At 42.5% G+C, this 22,177-nt stretch overlaps 1 protein-coding gene across 1 annotated transcript; it reads right to left on the minus strand.

Annotated features, from left to right (window-relative positions):
• Nucleotides 1–15,687: 15,687 nt before the first annotated feature.
• Nucleotides 15,688–21,202, minus strand: LOC124278308 (cylicin-2-like). The gene is made up of 2 exons (XM_046714026.1): nt 21,060–21,202; nt 15,688–16,836 (listed from the first exon to the last, which is right to left on the minus strand). The coding sequence occupies exon 2, from the start codon at nt 16,825–16,827 to the stop codon at nt 15,688–15,690; it is 1,140 nt and encodes a 379-aa protein (XP_046569982.1). The 5' UTR covers nt 16,828–16,836; nt 21,060–21,202.
• Between the last annotated feature and the right edge of the window lie 975 nt (nt 21,203–22,177).

Consider the following 22,177-nt stretch of genomic DNA (forward strand, 5'->3'; position numbering starts at 1 on the left):
TCTAGACTACAAGTTGTCCGACATTTTGTGGAGGTCGCGGTGGCTGAGCGGGTTAGGCGGCTGACTTTGTGTGCTGGTAATTAGGCGCCTGACTCTGAGGGTGTGGGTTCGAATCCCGGATGGCACTCAGCCCAAGAAAAGTACTAGAATCTGTAATAGAAAGTGTAATCACAAATATAACATATGTTACCCGTCAGAAGTAATTAAAATGGCGAGGGGCAGATAATCCGCCATTAAAATATTGACACAGTTCACTATTTGTTACGAGGGAGGAGTGCAGAGAAAGGGACAGCCAGGTGTAATGAATACATAAGAAGTATATACAATGATTGTCCGAGACCAAGTCCAAAAAGCCTCTGTAAAGCTTTTTTATTTCATAAATAAGGCTTTTGGTGGCCTTTGGTCGCGTTCCTCATAAATAAAGTTTTTGTCAGGCCTTTGTGATCCTCGCCGCCATTGTATATGCTACTTTTGAATCGCCAGTTAACTTCCCGGTCACTATGACCGCGAACTAGCACTTGCGCCTGATCATGTGGATAGCTCTAAGTGTCGTGTTGACAGGGGATATCATTAAAGATTACCCGACAAGGTAAGTGTTAAATATTTTGCTTGGGTGGCAACATTGTGCCTTAACGGTATGACTAATAATTCCTCTCTAACGGTAAAACCTCTCCCCTGGCTCCATCTCTCAAGTAGTGCAAGTTCGGTCGTCGGCTTTGATGTCTACTTTATCTATGTTGTAAGTTTTGACTGACCATATCGGATCGGTGGCTTCGTTTCCGAGTGTCCCCTTCGTGTTACCCCGGCTGGTGAGAGGTACCTCACGAGGGGCCCTATCGGGTATGTGTTTCTCCAGCCTTCCGCGCGATGGTGCAGCCAATTCAGCCAATACTGGATTTCAGTTTGATAGCATCGGCTGGTTTCTTGCCGGTGAGACAGGTGGTTTTACCGTGGTTGATGGCCGACACCACCTGAGGTAGCCGCGCTACCCATTCCGTCGATCGTTTCCGGGTTGGCCAAAGTCCATCATTGGAATCTCAACTATGGTTTGGCTGCGATGGGCTCCGTCCGCACCACGCCTTCCAATCTTGGTATCGTGTTTGGTTAGCAGTTGTGACACAGCACCCATGAACTCCCGCCCGGGATTGACTTGCAGCTCTTGCAGGCCATGTCAGTGGACTGCGTTTGTATATGCGTTCGAATCCGCAGGCGTACGCCAGGCCGCATCCTTCGCGGTCAAGGGTTCGGCTTCCTGCTGGCGGCTGGCTTAACGTCAGCGACAGTTAGGGCATTCTTGCTCACCATCGTCCTGGTGGGCGCTATTGGCCAGTTTGAAGTAATGCCGAACCTTCTTCGAGGCTGAGCACTTTTTTTAATTTACTGTGCTGTGCATGGCATGGTCCTTGGGGTAGTCGCTGGTGTCGTACAAATCGAGGCGTTTCTTCATGTCCTCGTACACATCCTCGGTTCGAATCTCCATCAGCAGGGAATCCGTGTCCGTGTACAGCACTTCACACCTGTCGCCGTACTGCTTCTTGAGCTCGTTGTAGTAAAAGTCGTACATCAGGTGTTTGGATAAATCGAGGATGCTCATCCCCATGTAAACAGGCCGGTTGAATTTGATGTGGCTTTTCTTCATGTGTAGGGACACCAGGTCGTCGGTGAATATCTTGCTCCGTTTGAATGCCGGGCTGGCTATCAGTTTCCTGAGCTTGTCTTCCTTCTTTCGACCGAACCAGCTTCACGGTCACGCGTTTCCTCCAGGTTCTCAATTGTCTTACCGAACACCGAGTTGTTCGCATGAGTTTGTAGAGGTTTTTCTCTCGAAGTCACTGGTGGCCAGCTTCGCAGGTCCGTGTTAATTCTGATGTAGGGTTCCATCCAGGGGCTCTGGTCGAACGCACGAGCACTCTGTGTATTTTGGTCAGCCTCATACCCATCGACAGGTACAGCTGTAGGTTGTGATAGTGAACGATGTACTCTTATTCATTCATTGCTGGGTACGAGTTTTTCAACGTCTGCCACCCGCCCACCCAGCAAGTTAATAATGTTGGTACTCGGACATCCAGTCCGGGTTAACCCTCAAACGTTCGGGGGCCAGGGGTAGCTGTTGTGTGATGTGCAATGCCTTGGGGTATTCCAAGTCCACTTCGAGGATATAGCCTTTGTTCGAATCCGGCGTGATGCTCATAACATCGCACGATCTCGGGTGATGCCCCATTCAAACCCCCTGTGATAGCCGGTAGCTTTTTTATCTCATCCCACTGCTGGTATGCCCTCATACCCATGGCTGAACAGCTGGTTGGGCACGCCCTCGGTGGTCATTTCCACGTTTTCAATCTCGGGGTTGAAATACTTCTCGCTGTCCCTTTGGAACGGCTCGTAATGCTCCACGGGGACGACCAGGATGGCTTTCATCGATCGCGCCGGCACGTTCAGGTTGATGTTCCACACAATGTTGCTCTTATCCCGTACTATCATTCTATGCCGCAGGACCCTATCGTAGAGGACGGCCACCTTCCCCGAGTACTGGTTTCGAACCTGCCTGGCCAGCTCTGGGCTAGTGACCATATCGAACTCCAGATAGATGTCGTCGATGACATAACTGGCCTCATCACCGTTCGGCATACGCACTACTTTGTTTAGTCGTTAAACGTGAGCTCGTATTCCAGCCTATCACCCAGCACATCCTGGTAAAACGGCGCGTGTTCCGTGAGCAACTCGAAGTCGAGCGGCACACAAAACCAGCTCCCGTACGCTTGGGCGATAGCCTTTTCACCGGCCGAGATCTTGTCTAGCTGGTCTGCCGTGAAGCCGTACCCCACGTGCAACCGGGTCGATTTGTTGATACCTTGGTACACGTCATTGACGCGTTCTCCCTCGCTTTTCCAGAGGTCCCCATATCAGTGAAAGACATCGCTGTCGTCGATGCTCAGCACCTCGTTACCGCTGATCTTGATGGTGGTTTTCTTGATGATGGCTCGACCTACGTTCCGCACTAGCTCGCGTTTGTCGTTGTCGGAGGTCAACGTGAGGTTGAACGTCAGTCGAACCGTGGCTGGTACGATGAGGTCATTCTCACCCAGGTTGGGGAATCTAACCAGCAGCGTTTGGTTCTGGTCTATCTTGCTTGGATTGTTGGTGATGGTCACCGACTGGGGCACGGATCTGACGCCTAGAGGCTCTCTTGATCTTCGGAAAGGATCTAGTTTCCTACCATACATTGTTATATAGATAAAATATAAGTTTAATATAAATAATGTCTGAAGGCGGTCATGGGACATCCCGATGGACGATTTTGGCACTGGTGCGCCTGATGGGGATTACTACGATGACACCTCATTGATGGGCGACAACGTTAGCAATGAACTTTTAAAATCAACCGTCGACGATCATTACAACGCGTGGAAGCTCAGATAGAAACTACGTCGATCTGTTGGGGCTAGATTATTCCAAGTTTACCATCGATAAGAAGGGCACACTGCGATTGAAAGTTCATCCGAGATTGATCTCGTGAATAAGCGCACGAGAAAAACCGCTTGCCTTTTCTACGCTAGTCAGTCGTTATGGTGGGCAACTGATCCGTGATGAACTAGGCTTCATAGATTACAGTGGCGCATGGCCTAAGCTTCTCGAAGGTCGTCCAAGATCTGCAAAACATCAGGGCTTGAACTCAGCGGTGAAGGTGATGCCGTAAAGAAACATCAGACAGTATCGAAAAAAAAATATTGGCCACTGCACCAGCCACAAACCCTTGCCTGGTTTAGAATATCCTGTTCGAGAACTGCGAGGCCTAGACGAAGCCTTGAAACGTGTACACAGAGAACTCGTGAACAACATGGGGAAACTGAACAAAATCGATGAGCACATCGCTCGCGAGAAAATAAAACTCACCGAAAAGGAAGACGAGTCTCTGAAAACCATCATCGAAAAACGATTGCGCAACTTGCAAGATGAGAGACGGACTCGGTTGGAATCCGCTTCCTCGAACCGGGAACAGCTTCGATCCCAGATCAGCCGCGTGCGGGAAACCATTGATCGAGTCCTAAATGAAGACCACATTGGCCAACAGGATCCGAATCCTCTTCCGAGAGCAAGGGATTACTATCGCCAGCATTCTTACTGCATTGGGCTTCATCATATCAACCCTGGTCGTTGACAGGGGGCACACCAAAACCCCCAAGTGGTGGTACACCCACTGGTGACGTCAGAGACTGGATAAAAAAACACCTGAAATCACTCGGGGAGGCCCTGGCTAAACTCGCTGGTAAGGCCGCCGAAGCCCTGCCCGGCATCCTGGGTAGCATCGTCTCTTGTCTAGTTACCGAAAACACCCCATCTCTGGACAAAACAAAACCCCCAAAAAATATAACATTTCATTTTAAACGTGCACATTAAGTCCATGTTTTATCGTAAAAGTGTGTGTGAATGTAGTTTTACGCCGCTTTTTCGAAATATTCCAGCTATGTCACGGGTAGTCTAGTGGTTAAATCTTCTGCCTCGTTACGCCCAAGACCCGGGTCTGATTTTTCCCTAGGTACAATGTGTGTAGCTTCCATTTCTGGTGTCCCCCGCCGCGACCCGTGAAGATCCGGTTAGAATTGGTCGTAAGAGGCGACTAAAGCGGATAGGGTGGTCAGGCTCGCTGACCAGGTAACACACGTCATCGTATCCCAGTTGCGTAAATCGATGCTCATGCTGTTTTTCACCGGATTGTCTGGTCCTGACTCGAGCATTTACAGACCGCCACCATATAACTGGAATAACTGCTGAGTGCGGCGTTAAAACAACAAACCAACCAGCCAGCCTTCTTACGACCTGCGCATGTTGCTGGGTATGTTTTTTAAACTGGTATCACGGTGTCGAACAGCCGATCCGCGACTCACGAGGGCCGGTCAGATCTTTATAAACAAGCCGTCATAATTTGTAGGGCCTGGGACCCTCCCCTGACACACACACACACACACACACACACACACACACACACACACACACACACACACACACACACACACACACACACACACACACACACACACACACACACACACACACACACACACACACACACACACACACACACACACACACTGACACACACACACCGACACACACACACACACTGACACCCGCTTTTTAACAAAGACAAGTAACACCTGAACAGTTCTAGAAATTGTACAGTGTTTCATGTAAAGGTGACACACTTTATATGTGACAGCATAATAAATCATTGGTGCTCTGTTATAAACAGTAAACTGCTTTATAACAAACATGCTTGTAACGAACCGGGATGTTTTTCCCGATCACTTGCTGTATATCCTAGTCGAAATGCATATATAGAGAATCTCACCCGAGTGTCTTTTGATATCAAATATATCAACACGAGTTGATAAAGTAACAAATATCCGAGGTTTGCCGAGGATATTTTTACATTTATCAACGAGTGTTGATATATTTGATATCAGTAGACACGAGGGTGAGATTCTATTTATCATCAAAAATCACTCTTCATTAGTTTTTAATGAAAAATGTACATCTCTGAACACAGTACTGCCATTAGATTTGCAGTGCAGCGATGTCATAACATTGTGACGTCAACAAGTTCATGACGTCATAGCACTGTCAGGGTATTGTACAAAATCTACTGTCAAAACGATATCTCCTAGAAGATATCGTCTGATCTCACACAAGCGATATCTACTGTGGAACACAGTTTTGGATGATAAATCAAACTACTGTTGTAACGAACTAATTTCTGAGTATGCTATAACCGTAGTTTACCTATTAAAACTTAAATATAAACGATAAACCTGATAAACGAACTGCCATTTCGTCAGCCTATAGCCCCTCTTGAAGTGCAAGGAGTTTGCACTTAATTCAACGTTTAATTGGCATTAGTTCAAGATTCTCGTGTTTTCACTCTTTATACCAGGGCACATATTCGTTATTTAACAATACAGAGGACTTTATTAACCTAATTGCTGTTGCATACGACCATGGGGCGTCGCTGTAGCTTAGTGGCTGAAGCGTTCATCTTTCATCCTGAACAACGGGTTTGATTCCTTCCAACCAATTCAAACCCCATGGCAACAATGCAAGAGTATCTGTTTTGGCCTCGTCGCAATATAAACAGATAATTGTTAAATTTGCATCATCGTACTCACTCACAAATTTTCTTTTTCCCCTGACCAGAGGAGCTGGAAAAGCATGTGGCACTTTCGGAAGGATAAGAATATATGGACAACGTTATTAATGTCTTAGGAGCGAGGTTTCACATGCCTGATACAGTGTTAAAACCTACACCGAAACGTCGCTCCAGTTGAACTTAAGATGATGTTCATCCATGTTTTATTATCTTCCTTAGTGAGCTGACCGCGTCCGTGGGGTAGTGGTTAGAGCGTCCGCCCGGAGAGCGGAAGGTCGCGGGTTCGAACCCCGACAGCGTCATACCAAAAGACGTTAAAATATGGTACTTGTTGGTCCCTGCCTGGCGCTCGGCAGTAATGGGTACATCAAGGACTGGTCGGCTCGGAGTCAGTATAATGTGTCTGAGTGGGGTATTCATGCTTCACTGAGCATGGTATCTCAGTGGGCTAGCACTATAAAACCAGCTTCAGTCTGGGCTAGTACAAGCAGCCGCACATACATATACACACGCATGCACGTCGTCATATGAGCGAAATATTCTCAAGCACGACGTTAAACCCAATTTCACCTCACCTCACCTCCTTAGTGAGCTAACTTCTAAATGCCTCTCGAAAACGTTATGTGGGTGAGCTTATTTCATCAAGGTTATTATTATTGCAGATGTTGGGGAAAACCATAGATGTGATACAAGACGGTTCCCATACAGGTTACACTACACTAAATCAGAATCCGTATTTGAACAAGTATTGTTTCTGTAGGAACCATCTGACAGTTGTGATTGGGTGATTTTATGTAAGATGTTCGTGTTCTTTGTACATCCATCCCGTAATTATAACTGACCATATTTTTCAATATATAGTGCTGTCTTTTTACATGATAACTTATACTGAATGTAAGCACAGGTATTGTCAAGCAGTTGACATTTTATTCGGAACTTGGGTTGGTCTGTTTAGCTTCCTGGTCCTTATTCTCGAAACGTTCGTAGCCCTAAGCAATTTTCAGTCCTACCTTGCATTTTAGGTCCCACAGTATTTTATTGCTGATTTTATAAGTTTAATATATGTAGATCATAAAACAGCTGGATGCCAACTTGGCACCCTTGAGGGTTTTGAATAAAACATGTTTTAAGATGCACCCTTGACATCTCAAGCGCCAGCAGAGGACCATGTGGAGGCACAATAAGTTGTTGGGTAAGTAGCACAAAATGCAGTACTTCCTCTAAGCTGGGCCCCGTCTCGCATATCGCAATATACGAGCCGGTACAGGCCAAAGAGACGATGGCTGAGAAGGCCTACGAAAAGCCAACATTGACAATGTTATGTCATTTTCCATTGGGTGCTATTTTTAGACGGCCGCGCTGTCCTTCGTCGGAAGACCTCCAAAACACATTTTGTATCGTTTTCAAAAATCGGTCATGCAGGCGCTTGAAAGACCTTTGAAAATATAAATTGTTCTTATTTTCTGGAAACTTCTTTTCAAATTTTACTTTCTGTTATTGTACATATTTGATATCAATATTCACGAAAAATAATAGTAAACGTAAATATTCGTTTTATTTGCGTCGCTTTTAAATGCACATCCTAATTTCCCTATGCGACAAAGATTTTATTATGCTTGTCAGAAAAAACTGTAAGCGAATAAAATCATCTCTGATGTATGAACGGCACAAATATGCAGGTAATTTTATACATGTGGACATCGGTCGAGCCACGCATACAAATTAAATCTCGTATCGCAAATATTCTAAACTTTCCTCGCGGATGACGTTAGAAAGGTATGTGTGTCTTAGAGGTAGGCGTGCCAACACTGGCACAAAATCAGTAGTAAGCGGAAAAATGAATTTATAATATTTTGTGGCGGATATATAAGTATTGAATTATTCACTTAGAAAGTGATGAATGTGTCCTGAAGACACTTTAGTAGAGCAACAAGAAAACTTTTGATGCAATGCATCAACACCGCGGCAAACTCTTTGTTAATCAATTTTCACCAAATATTAAATCAACATGGGTAGGCTTTTAAGCCAATCTGGTCTTGTCATCAATACAAAGTGGTTATATGAAATTGAGCAATATAGATAAGGTGCGTGAAAACGAAGGCGGAGCAAACTCTACTTGTTTTATAATGTAAACAAATCATCACAATTCAGATCTTATACTGTGTAGTTTATAGATTTATGAACGTTTGTTAATTAGTTGGTTTGAACATACTTTTAATAGGAAATTGACAATGTTAGTGTTGTATACAAACCTCGTACCTTTTAGACAAGTGTCAGCAGATCTAAATGTATTCTACATCTGAACATAATGTTATAGTCGGGGACCGTAGATCCAATGCAACGTTCACTTTTCAGATCCTATGAAACTGCGTCACAAAAATACTTCCGTATCCAGTGGTATTATTTTCAGTAATTGCATTACATTTGAAGATATGGCTAGTACTCTATTAATAATGATGCAAAATTAGTCAAAATACATCTACACTAACAGGAGAATATGGGAATCTAAGGACTAAATTATATATCAAATAGGGCCATCCAAATCACTATAACGTGCTTTCTCATGTAGTACTTTTGCCATCTTTTCTTATGAATTATGCAACTATCAAAACGTATCCGCTCACATTGTGGAACTTTGTAATTAGTATAGTTTGGTTCATGGTGAACAAACCTTAACGAAAATATAGCGTCCATATCCACAACAACTTCTCTCCAAGTATTCTGAGTTACATTGACATAGTGGTAAGCATGTGGGAGTTATGACCCGTTATCTTTATACGTGTATGGCCTCGATGTCGTCGTTTGACGTCATAGAACAAAAATCCTTTTCTCGACATTTATTGGGAGTCATTATTAAGATTGAGCGTATAACGTTATGCATAAGCACACACACCCATTTCATATATACTTATGTCGTTCAGATATCAGGCTGTATTTTCTTTCGCTCACACTTTCCGCAACGATGCCAAATTAAAAATTCGTAGCACAGTGCTTTTTATCAATACACAATCAAAAGCGGAGATATTTACTGCTTTTAACGCATAACAAAGATTTGGACAACATATAACAGTGTCTATTTCTCAAACCGCCGAGGTAGGTGCACATATATTTAATACCAACGGATAGGAAATTTAATATTTTACATTTCTGTGTAATTTTATAGCCTTACGCAGATCCAGGACCACGTAAGTGCAATTCTCGCACAACGTTCACTTTTCAAGTCTTATGATTCCAAGATCTTTCATCGCGACGGAATCCAGATTGACCAATCCGGATGTGACGTCAAATAAACGAGCAGAGCGTTTTAAATGGCAGCCTATACCGGCTCCTAGCTTTGTCGAACGTTAGCGCGCGCAAAGGGAGCCGGGAACCAGCTTATACTTCCTGTGAAGCCTGTTTACATTAGCTACTCAACTGTAACATCATCTGCCCAAATAATATGGCACAATGGTAAATCATTTTTGTTGTCCAACTGATTTATAACATGTACAACATTGTAAATCAGAGTAATTGTATGAAAGATATGTGAAAAAATAATTCAGATCAAAATGCAAACTAGTGAAGCGTCGTCTGCTAGGCTTAGTATCTGCATCAGTGGAAACTTCATCTGATGTTGAAATCTATCAGAACCACTTATATATGCATTCATATATTCATGTTTGCAAACAATGTTCAAAGGTTTTCATAGAAGAAATGTCTCCATTCCCTTGAATTGATAGTTTGATGAAAACTGTGTGTACTACTTTCTGAACAACAAATCATACAGCCATTGGGCTGTATTGACTATGCAAGTAGGGAAAAGTTTTTAATTATTTTTTTCTCTAAACTGAATAGCAGCATTAATCTAAGTGATAGTATTGATTTGTAGATACTATTTTCCTGTGGACTACAGTCATGACAATGATTTACATCAACCTTAAATGAAACAGATTTTTTGGCAATATGTGCCCAGTAAGGTGCTATAACATAATATGATACTTCATAATTTTAATTAAAGTAATTGATAACTGGTACATCCTTTTGTTTCTTTAATTGTATACTGGTGTTGAGGAATGTATATTTAAGATAGTTGGCTGCTGTAGTACCCCAAATCAGAAACTGACAACTAACTCGACGACACAGCGTATCACATCTATTATTGATGCTAGCAAGATCCGACGGGATGACCTGCATTTAGAAATTGAACGAAATAGTATTTATTTTGAAGAAAATGGATTATTCTACCACAAAAACTGTGTATCTACTTACACATCAAAGACACATCTTAAAAGACTTACAAAATCATGTTCAGAAATATGCCTGTTAGAACCACCCAAAAAGAGAAGCCGTCGTTCAGATTCAGCTGCTGACTTCAACTTTCTCGAACATTGTGTATTCTGTGGGAGACCATGTGAAATTGAGAAAGACTCTAGAAATCCTAGACGATGGAAGAGATCTATCCTTTGCAGAACTGTGGATGATGGCCAAAGATCCTTCAAGAATATAATTCTTGGCACATGTGACATACGTCAGGATAAGTGGGGAGATGAAGTAAGACTGAGAGTAGAAGGAGCCATAAGTGATCTTCAGCTGCAGAAGCAAGATATCATGACAACAACTATCGTACAAATTTTATGGCCCCAAATCTGTTCGATTAACCATTTCAAAATTGAAAGGAACTGAGTCAAGCTCAGATGAAGCATTTGATTATGTGATTAGATCAATGAATGCTGATCGGAAACAAATCAGAAACTCCACAGAAGTATACAACCAGTACCTGGAGAGTGGTGGGGTCAAGCTTTCAAAAAAAAACAGTTTATTGAAGAAATATCAAGGTGTTTTGCCGATGAACTGATTATTCTAAGAGGAAAAGGAATAGCCAGTATTCTTGTCTTCCGGCAAACTGCAACAGACACCCTTAAGGTGGTCCTTGATGAAACTGAAGATGATGATTTGACTTCTTCCATGAAGAAAATTTCCAAACAGGTACGACAAGAGACTAAAGAAATACCGCTTTCCAAAGAGGAATACAAAAAAAGAATAGACTGCCAGATTGCAGGAGAGAGTTGTAGTCCAACATTTCAAGAACTCTTGAGTTACATTCTCCAAGGTGAAGAACATGCGCTACCAGTCCTGATGATTTGTAATATGATTACTGGTCTACTAAAAAAGCAACCAACACCACTGCAGACAAGTCTTGGAGTATTCATCAAAGGAAAAGATCTGATTCAAGAATTGAACAAGTTTGGTATTATGTGCACCTTTGATGAAGTTCTTCGATTCAAAAAGTCAGCAGCCCTTGCATCAAATGATGTCACATCTAGAGGATTAAGGTTGGAATCACCAAGAGAAACTCCCCTTGTACAAGTCATAGTCGACAACTTTGATGCCAACATTTCCAGCCAAAATGACTCCAATCAACACATGCTCTTGCAATGCTTCTAACTCAGACACTTGATGATGACAAGAACACTGGTGACAAAGATACATTTCGTCGGATAAAGAAAGAGGAAATGACACAGCAAGTGAATGATGAAATCACAGTAGAATGATACACAGGTCCCAAAAAGCCAAACATGCCTAAGGACTGCATCATGAAGTCAGTGAAACCACTGAAAATTTTAGCCATGCAGATCGTCTCGACATCACGTGCAACTGTTAGGGATGTGGACTTCTTGTTTAAAGTTGTTCAAGATGTCCCCTGTCCAGAATGGAACGGCTATAACAGTGCACTGAACAGAAGGGAAGGTCACACAGTCAGGTCGAAAACAACATCAGTTTACACTCTTTTGATAGACATGAAACCAGCTGACCCTGACACCATGTTAACTGCTATGAAGGAAGCTGACAAATTGACTAAACAAGTTGGACAAAATGTTGTTGTTTTCACATGTCACCAACAACTTTACAGGGTGGCAGTTCACATAACATGGGTATACCCAGAAAGATTCAGTCATTTCTTTCTACGCCTAGGAGGAATGCACTTCCTTATGAATTTTATTGGATGTGTTGGCACACTGATGGCTGGAAGTGGACTGTCGGACATTCTTGAAAGTTCTTTTGGAAGTGTAGCAAACATGATGTCAGGAAAGAGATATCCTCAAAATTTACGAGCCTTAAGAATTCTAGTTGAAGAACTATTACGGAACGTGCTAACAGAGGTATCCACGCCAGATGACTTATTTAGCATCTTGGAAGAAAGAGCAAGACAAGCCAGAACAACAAGACTGTGGCTCGATATGCTGATCAAGCCAGTTTTACTGATGCTACAGTTTGTCAGAGCTGAGAAAGAAGCAGATTGGCCACTCCATTTGCTTGCAGTTAAGTTGATGATGCCCTACTTCTTTGCTGCTGGACATCAGAACTATGCACGTTGTGGCCTGTACTATCTTAGAACAGCAGAAGATCTCAATCCAGAACAACTTGAGAAATTTCTAACAGGGGAACATGTCACGCGCCATACACCTGGGACTTGGAATGGGATATGGACAGACATGATGATTGAGACTACATTCATGAAATATGGAAAGGGTCCAGATGGCATCATTGGCATCACCTTAAAACCAAATACTCTGAAGACATGGGCCTTGAGTCTTCATACTTGCAGTGTTTTGTCAAACGATATCTCTGATATGACAACCAAGGATAAATCAACAAGTCAAATTCACAAAGAAGAAATCAAAGGCCGAATCTCGTAAAACATTCGCCAGAAACTCCAAGAGTCAAGTGATCCATTAGATGTGTCACAGCTCCCTACAGATAAACTGTTGCAGGTTGTGAGTGGCAGATTTGCAGACAGTTCTGTGAATGTTGATAAGGGACTGGCAGTAGGCCAGGAAGAAATGGAGAAATTTGAAAGGTCATGGCCAGATGGATTTCATAGGCCTTTGTCAAAGAAAATAAAAACTAGGGCTGTCTTGAAGAATCATGTTCAGATTGGATCTGCAAATTTGTATGACACAAATCTTATCTACTCCAGAATCATTGGACTTCAAGCCGCAGGGAGAGATATCAACATTGCCCAAGTCTTAACATTTGAGTTGGCACCAGTGCCTACTTCTATGTTTACTGATGAAGCTGTGACACAGTGGCTCAGTGCTTCAGTGCTCAGCTTCCGACTACATTCTCAAACTGCTGAAATGTTGTTGTGAAAACTGCACCCTCAGCAAAGTGTGGATGTGCTGTTGCTCGACTTCCCTGTACAATGTTCTGCGAGTGTACAGGATGTGATGACTGCTATAACCAGCACACCAGAGCTGCCCTTAGAGTGCTCAATGAAAGTGACTGACATTTCAAATCCATTGTGCCAAGAGTCTGAAACAGACTTTGCCTATGACTCTCACTCATGAATACAGACTCAAATTGATTTGGGTAATTATTTGTATTATGCAAGCTCTTCACTTTGTAGCATTGTAAGTAACAATCAGTCTATATATCATACAGTTTGGACATGGATTTTAAATGGATAATTATATTCATAATTCATGCATAAGATTCTATGAAACAATAAGATTAAAGCCCTGAATAGATGTTGTAATAACACTCTATTATCCATACAATTAATTTAATAACATCCTTGACCTGTTTTTCGGGTATAAATCAACTATATTCATGTCAGAAATTACACAACAAAATAATTGCCTTATTCTAGAGTAAAATGGTATTGATTGGATACTGTCTGGACAAAAGAGGTTTTTTTTAAAATAACCCATAATTCCCTTTGTTTAAATACTGTAAAGAACTCACATATCATGTGTGGAGCAACAGTTGTGAAAACATGTTGTATACTAAGAATATACAACACATTTAATCACTGTAAAGCTCATAGTGTGTTTATTTATAACCACCAAAATGTTGCCGATTATCAAAAGAGGGTCATTTTTTTTTTAAATCTTTTTTTTTAAAACCCTCAAGGGTGCCAAGGTGGCATCCGATAGTTTATTCATCTTTAGTGTCTGAGGGAATGAAATCATGCAAAAACTATTGTGGGACCTAAATTGCAAGGTCATGTCAACATTCTGCCAGACTACAGCGATGACTTAACATAACATCACTGCCACAGGCTAATTTGCATATCACGTGACCGGACTTTTCTCTTGTTTGTAATCAAACGCGCATATTCATAGTAAGAAGAGACTGGACTCACCAAAGCTTTTCTGCGCTCTCTTCATAAGGTTTTACATTGTTACATATATATTCTTCCACAACTGCGACAGTAAGGTCTATGACAGTACATATTTAGATATCAAACTGGCTGCATCGTTCGCTCTTCGTCGGCTTCGATGACAGCACGTGGAACCGTACAACCTATGTAAACAAAGGATCGCTACGCAAATCGAAATAGTGTTACATGTTTTTGGATATTTTCTCAGTGAAACTAAACCATTCTATTAAAGATGTTTAGTTAGATGTGTAGACTCGTCAAAATAAAAGAGTAAAAGAAATATGTACATTATATTGAATGGACATTGCAAGATGTGGCGAATCGTCATTTTTTCTCTGTGGCAGAGGTACCTGCCGTGGCAGAGGTACATACATTAAATTGACAAAATAGCGTATTTTTGTTATTTTTATGGCTTCAAACCGAAACCGGTTTCATAAAGAGGTTGCGGAAGAATTTTTGTACTGTAGTACAATATTTGCATGACGTCACACTGTAATGACGTCACTGCCTTGGTAACCGACGTCACGATGCATGTCAGTTGTCATCGCCTCGTACAGCCTCCTACAGTAAACTACTCCGTAGCACCCCGTTTCTTGGTTTGCAGTTGCTTCATTCGGCTAACATCACTGGTGGAAACATTGCGTTTATGTTTTTCGACGGATATAATGTCTCAGTTCGACTCACAATTAAACAGCGACACGGCAACGTTCGCAATGTTTATTCCACAATGCATTTAAGTTGTAGAATGAATGAATTCACGTGTTTGTTATGAATGAAAAACTAGTTACGTCAGAATTTGACCTAATTGAGAGGTCATCGGTTATCAATCAAATCGTTAGAATCTCAGGTCAAGTCGTTACGACACAGGTCAACGCGATACGACACTTGTGTGACGTACGAGATTAGTATGCAACTACCCATACGTTGACCACGTGGGTTATAAATGACCAAGCCGATCCTGCCCATATTGGGGTGGCAAAAAACGTCAATATCATCGAAAATATCACTGTATTAAGTGATAAGAATATGTAACTGCATGTTAATTACACATAAAGTTAAGACTATACATTGTGTGTATATATATATTTTGAAAAGCTGACAGCTGTTGACAGGCATGTCAACAGATGACAGATATTAATGGATTTACACGGATCGTATGAGAGAATCTGACCAAACATTAGAGAGAAGCTTGAAGCACACATTTAAAAGTATTTCAAGATGCTAATGTAAAAGAATATTCTAAACATGTCATGTTTACCATTTCTTTTGCTTGCTGAGGGCTACATCATCAACATTTACCAATAAGTAAACGTAGGAATTTCTTCCCGAGTTCACAGTCATTTTCTGACCGCACCCAAGCCTGCTGTTGAAGAAGGGGGTCCAGTAAGAATCTGGTTTACTAGAGGCAAAGGCGTCTTATGTGGTGGTCCAGAGCGATGAGGGCCTTTGAGATGTTCTTTAGTGGTTCGAGACTCTGGGTAAGCTCAGTTATCTTCTCGACCAGAGCGCCCTCTTCCCACGGAGCCCTGACTTCCGATTCCCCTTCAATACCACTTCGTGATGTCTGACCCTCAGTGTCAGTGTCAGGTTCGGCCTTGACCTCTGCTGATTCTTCAGGTTCACTTGCGAGGTTATATCCTTGTTCGCTGCTAAATGACATGGCTGGTTCTTCTGTCGTCGCCTTCTGAGCCTCGTTGTGGATCTTGGTAATTCCGATCCCATGATCCTCTTCGAGATTGTTCTTCGTTTTTGTTTTCTCTTTTGCGCCAGAATCGTTGGTTACAACGTGTCCATTTTCCCGTCGCAAATTTTGATGCGTGTCACTGACTGGTCGGTCTAGTTTGGTCAAAGTGTTTGAGTCCTTGCCCCGTGATGACGTCAGTTTAGGCTTTTTCTGTAGTTTGTCTGGTTCTGATGTTCTGTGTTTTTGTCTCCTTTTTTCGCCATTCTGTTCTCCATTCCCCGATATATTTCTTCTTTCGATTGTGCTTCCTTCTCTTTCCTCCGATTTCCTTTTTCTTCCTCCACCTTTTCCTTCTCTGTCTTCCAATTTCTCTCTTCCTTCTCCGCCGTTTTCTTCTCTGCTGTCCAATTTCCCTTTTCTTTCTCCGCCCTTTCCTTCTCTGTCCTCCACTGTCTTTCTTCTTTCAATTGTGCTCCCTCCTCCTTCTTTGGATCTATTACCGACAACCATACCGACTGATCTATGATTGTAATCGATGACCTTGTCCACGCCGTGACGATAGACAGGTTCATCCTCACGATAAAGGAAAATATCTCGTCCAACTTGTACTTCATACGAGGGATTGGGATCTTCTGTACTCAGTTTTCCTCCAGGGTTTCGCTCTAATGCCTTTTTATGACGAAAATGACCTACATGATTGCTACACTGAAGACGCGACACAGCCTTGAAACCGCAAAGTGAGCATATCCAGGGAACCTTGTCAATGCTCACGTGGGTTCGGATGAAATGCTCTGTTAACTTTTCCTTTGAACCAATAATGTCGCAAATACTGCATTCGTAGTTGTTAGAGGCCATATTTGTTTCCTGAAAGATAAAGTAATAACTATGACACACGCCCGTGATAACAGTGTGCAATAAACACGCACCATAGAGTTGTATGCCTCATTTTTCAAATACTAGTAGTTAGGTCATCAATGTTCTACCCATTGTCTTCTTCTTTGTTAATTTAACGAATTGAAAAGTTACAGCGGGTACAAAATTTAGCTGCTAGAGTTATCTCTCGAACCAGCAAATATGAGCACATAACTCAGTTCTGATGCATCTGCATTGGCTCCCAATAGTCAAACGGATAGAATTTAAGATTCTTGTGCTTGTATACAAAGTTTTTTTTTCACGGTATTGGCCCATCATACATCAACGAACTGACCCAGTGCCATCAACCCTCCCGTTCCCTACGGTCTGGTAGTGCCAGTTACTAGTTGTTTACACGTACGAGGACAAAGACATTTGGAGACAAATGTTTCTCAAAAGCAGGTCTGATGCTTTGGAACAACATTCCATTGGGCATTAAAAGTGCAGAGAAAATCTGTGCATTTCAGGGAATGTTGAAAACATTCTTTTTCAAATCATGTTACAATTCCTAGTGACTCTTTCCTTGTCAGACTCATACGAAAGCGCCTTTGAGCAGGACTCGTCTGGATATTGCCGCTATATCAAACTCTATATTTTATGTTTTATAGATTAAAGATAGTATGCAGCAGAGAGGATTCGGGTGATCCTGGCACAGTCAGGCTGGTAAGGCTCATCATCAGCTCAGGGCCCTTGCCCCCTCTACACGCAGCCCAGACAGCGAATGGGACTTCTCCCAGGAAACGCTGCCCAGTCGAACCCACCAATAACTTTCCGGAGAATATGAAGGCTCCCCAACACTGCAGCCTTCTGCATTACCCAGAGTGTCAGAAGGGCTGTACTCCCGGTGGAGAACCCGGGCACTCTCCTGATCTGCGCCAAGAGATCAGGAGGTACCAAACTCAAGGGCACCGAGAACAATGGGGAGCCTGGCGACAGTGTACTTGGGATGCAAGCAGAGAGACATTTCAAAGGCGAGGTCCGCATATTTATCATGCTTTTCCTGAATCTTGCCAATCACATTGGTGTCAAAGGGACAGAAAATTCAATGATATAAATAAATTCATTGGCTTTATCAAAAGGACAAGATCAGGTTTGTTGGCTGGAATTCTTCTGAGGCTGTATATAGGCCTATTCAGAGAAGTTTGAAAGCATCATTTTCCATGACGCCCTGGACATGTTCAGGGGTCGTACCATGGATGGACCTCGGAGTCAAAGCCACAGGCATGTCGGAGACGGTAGTAAAAGCAACAAGCCATGCCATTATTATTTTACAGATTCATTGCAAAGATTGTATGCAGATTATAAAGAGAGGGTTCGGGTGATCCTGGCACAGTCAGGCTGGTAAGGCTCATCATCAGCTCAGGGCCCTTGCCCCTCTACACGCAGCCCAGACAGCGAATGGGACTTGTCCCAGGAAACGCTGCCTAGTCGAACCCACCAAGAACTTTCCGGAGAATATGAAGGCTCCCCAACACTGCAGCCTTCTGCATTACCCAGAGTGTCAGAAGGGCTGTGCTCCCGGTGAAGAACCCGGGCACTCTCCTGATCTGCGCCAAGAGATCAGGAGGTACCAAACAAGGGCACCGAGAACAATGGGGAGCCTGACGACAGTGTACTTGGGATGCAAGCGAGACATTTAAAAGGCGAGGTCCGCATATTTATCATGCTTTTCCTTAATCTTGCCAATAACATTGATGTCAAAAGGGACAGAAAATTCAATGATATAAATAAATTCATTGGCTTTATCAAAAGGACAAGATCAGGTTTGTTAGCTGGAATTCTTCTGAGGCTGTATATGGGCCTATTCCACAGAAGTTTGAAAGCATCATTTTCCATGACGCCCTGGACATGTTCAGGGTCGTACCATGGATGGACCTCGGAGTCAAAGCCACAGGCATGTCGGAGACGGTAGTAAAAGCAACGAGCCATGCCATCATGTCGTTTAAGATATGCTGTTTGTGCCAAGGAAGGGCATCCACTGACAAGGTGTTGGACAGTCTCTGTAAATTCATTGCAAAGTCGACATTTCATGTTAATATTCTCTTTAAGAATCACATTTAGGCGATTACGAGTGGGAAGTGACTGGTCCTGAGCAGCAAAAGGAAGCCCTCAGTTTCACATTTAAGACCAGCCGACTTCATCCAGCGAAGAAGGAGTCGGTGGGATTGCTATTCTGTTCAACACACTGCATGTACACACGATGCAATGGCTTCTCAGAAAGCTTCTCCACAAAAGACCGACTCTGGGCAGACTTGGTAAAGGACTTCACCTGGTTTACTCCCATCGCTGTACCGTCCAGCAGTACATTGCCATCAGCAAAGTCAACCTCAAATTTCAGATTCTGTCCAACAACCTTGGCACGCTTAAAATAGCTGTGGAATTCCTTGCTTTCATCATGAGTCTTCACATGCATCACTAGAGGATCATCTGATAAATAAATATGTGCAAAAGTACACAATAAAATTCTATCATGAAGAGCCTCCACATTAATCAAACCCCGACCTCCAGAATTGATTGGCATGTATAAACGGTTAAAGAGAGGAACGAGGGTGGTGGGCTCTGTTATCAGACATGATCCTTCTGGTTAGACGGTCAAGACTCTGGATGTCTTGTTTCGTCCAATCAACTACTCTAAAGGAATAGGAAAGGACTGGCACAGCAAAAGTATTGGTGGCTTTGACCTTGTTTCGAGCATTTAGCTCTGAGCTCCAGATTTTCTTTAAACGAGATTTATACTCTGCCCGAAGTTTGTCTTGAATCTGGGCATCCTGGAGCTTGTCTCGAACTTGCATTCAAGATAGGTGTAGGCCTGATCTTCCACAAGATGCTCAATAACTCCTCCCCTTGTAACTTGACCGAGCCATCATTAGTTACCTTGCCACGTTTCAAATGAAGAGTATTACATTTGTCGAGTCCAAATGTCATGCCAATATCATTAGAAAAGGACTCGACAAGGAGAACCTGCTCTTTCAAATTGGAATCTCCTTTGGCAAGGAGCTCGATATCATCCATGTAAAGGAGATGAGTAAGAGGTGTTGGGGATCTGTGCTGAGGAGGTCCGGGATGGTAACCCTCCTCTTTATTGAGCAGAAAGCTCAAAGGATTTAAAGACAGACAAAAAAGCAAAGGACTAAAGGAATCCCCTGAAATCCCATTATTATTATTATTATTATTATTATTATTATCATTTTATGACACATGATCCTAAAATTGTCAATACCTCTTAGTAGTAATGTAAAAGTGAATGAAAAAATATTTATCAGAACAGGCAATTAAACCTTCGACTCTTTTATATTTGACATTAAAAATAAAACAATATACGTATCATATTTTTGCTGGGCATCTTTTGCAATAAATGTGCTTCAGCTGTGACCGAAAAACACTCCGTCTCTCAACAACGTGCACTGGCAGTGAGTATGTTTAAAAGTCCGTGTTTTGTCGGCCAAAAGTGGAGTGAGTTTAGTTATTTCCAGCAATAACGGCGGGGGACACCAGAAATGGGCTTCACACTTTGTTCCCCTGTGGGGAATCGAACCCGAGCCTTCGGCGTGACGAGCAAACACTTTAACCACAATGCTACTCCACCGCCCCTTATTAGACAATTCCGACGCTGCAAGGCAATTAAAAAAAACTTGTGAAAGTGGCGTTTGTGCTTTACTTAACATTAATCTCCCGTTGAGCGGGTGTCCATATTTCTGTCATCCATAGACCTCGCGCATCCAGATTTTTCTTAACCCTTAACTTGTTAAGTGTGCCAGTATGTGTGACATACTAGGTTTCATCTCAAGTAATGTATTCCTAAGTAACTGTTGCATCTATACCGCGCAGTGGTCTCTGTTTCGATGAATAGTCAAAACTCGTCATTGTCAGATTTGTTTGAATATTTTTGTATTGTTGCTCTTGAACGCCACACTCAACAATATTTCAACAGTTTAGTGATTGATCCTTGGAACTAAACACGATATCACCGTCCCGGGCGACACGATCCTTTGAACTGGGGAAGGAGTCTAAGTCCCAAATAAGGTGTGGTTGGATAGCCTAGTGGTTACATCGTTCGTTCGTTACGCCCAAGACCCGGGTACGATTTCCCACATGGGGACAATGTGTGAAGCCCTAGACTCGATGTTAGTGGAATATTTATAAAGGTATTGGTAAATTACTAAAACCATACTCACAAGGTACAAAGTTGAAAGTAGGAACCCTTTTGGAGTGCTCGTGGACCCTCACTTCGGCCGGTGTATATTCTGTAATACACCTGATATGATATGTAAGACGAGTGCAAAAAGCTACATTCGTCATATAGCTATTTCAAGATCCAGATCATGCATGCGTGTTGGGGCATGTAAAATTAAGTATGTGAAAAATTGCTGCTTTCGCAATAATACTGTGTGGGATCATGAGTGCCAAAATTAGATATTTGTCCTGCAGCTATTATAGGTTCTACATAAGGTATGTGTATCCGAGCATGTCAAGATATCGTGACAGTGATACGTCAATGGTGACCCCTTACATAATAATTCTAGGGCATTATGAACATCCGCCTACCTACAGTGAATACAGGGCGTTGTTCACTTCTCAGAGACTTCGAATTCTTGTTACACAGGCTACGTTACACTTGAATGAATATTGTTGTACAGAGAAAAATGGATAGAAAAGGAGTTATTTGTATCGTCGGAGCCTGTTTGGGACAGCCTGTTCTGGAAGGCTGTCCGTATATTTTTCTCGGGCTCTTCTTTTTGCGTGGAGCAAAGAGACTTGATCTACTTTTACATGTATCTTAATTTCATAGACTATTACCAAGTGGCCTACATGTGCTCGGCGACACAGGTTGTGCATACTCCAGATATAGGAGCTTAGATAAACATACTTAGGATGTAAAAACAGTCTACAACATGATTACAAAAGTAGACGTAGTTGGTAGTTGTCGAAGTTGAAGAAGCAGAAACCACCATTGTGAAAAAGGAAAGTGAATTTTAATCCTGTTATTAAAATTCACTTCCATTTTCACAATGGTGGTTTGTATCAGTCATCTCGATTTGGTATCGTTTCTGTACCCCGTTAGTTTAGTTGTTGACGTAGTAGAAGTAGAAAGTTGATGGCGTTCTAGAACAACGAAATAGGAAATCCTTCATTGGTGTCATGTTCATTAGATAATCCAGTGATCAACAGCATGAGCATCGATCCAAGTAATTGGGATACACTGACATGTGTCAACCAAGTCAGCGCGCCTGACCACCCGATCCCGTTATTTGCCTCTTACGACAAGCATGGGTTGCTGAAAATCAATTCAAAA

This window comes from Haliotis rubra, unplaced genomic scaffold (assembly GCF_003918875.1).
Source record: "Haliotis rubra isolate DU_JTF1 unplaced genomic scaffold, ASM391887v1 Scf2346, whole genome shotgun sequence".
Lineage (NCBI taxonomy): Eukaryota > Metazoa > Mollusca > Gastropoda > Lepetellida > Haliotidae > Haliotis > Haliotis rubra.

What these genes read in the sequence shown, in the direction of transcription:
- LOC124278308 (XM_046714026.1), bottom strand. Translation starts at nt 16,827, where the DNA reads ATGGCCTCTAACAACTACGAATGCAGTATTTGCGACATTATTGGTTCA.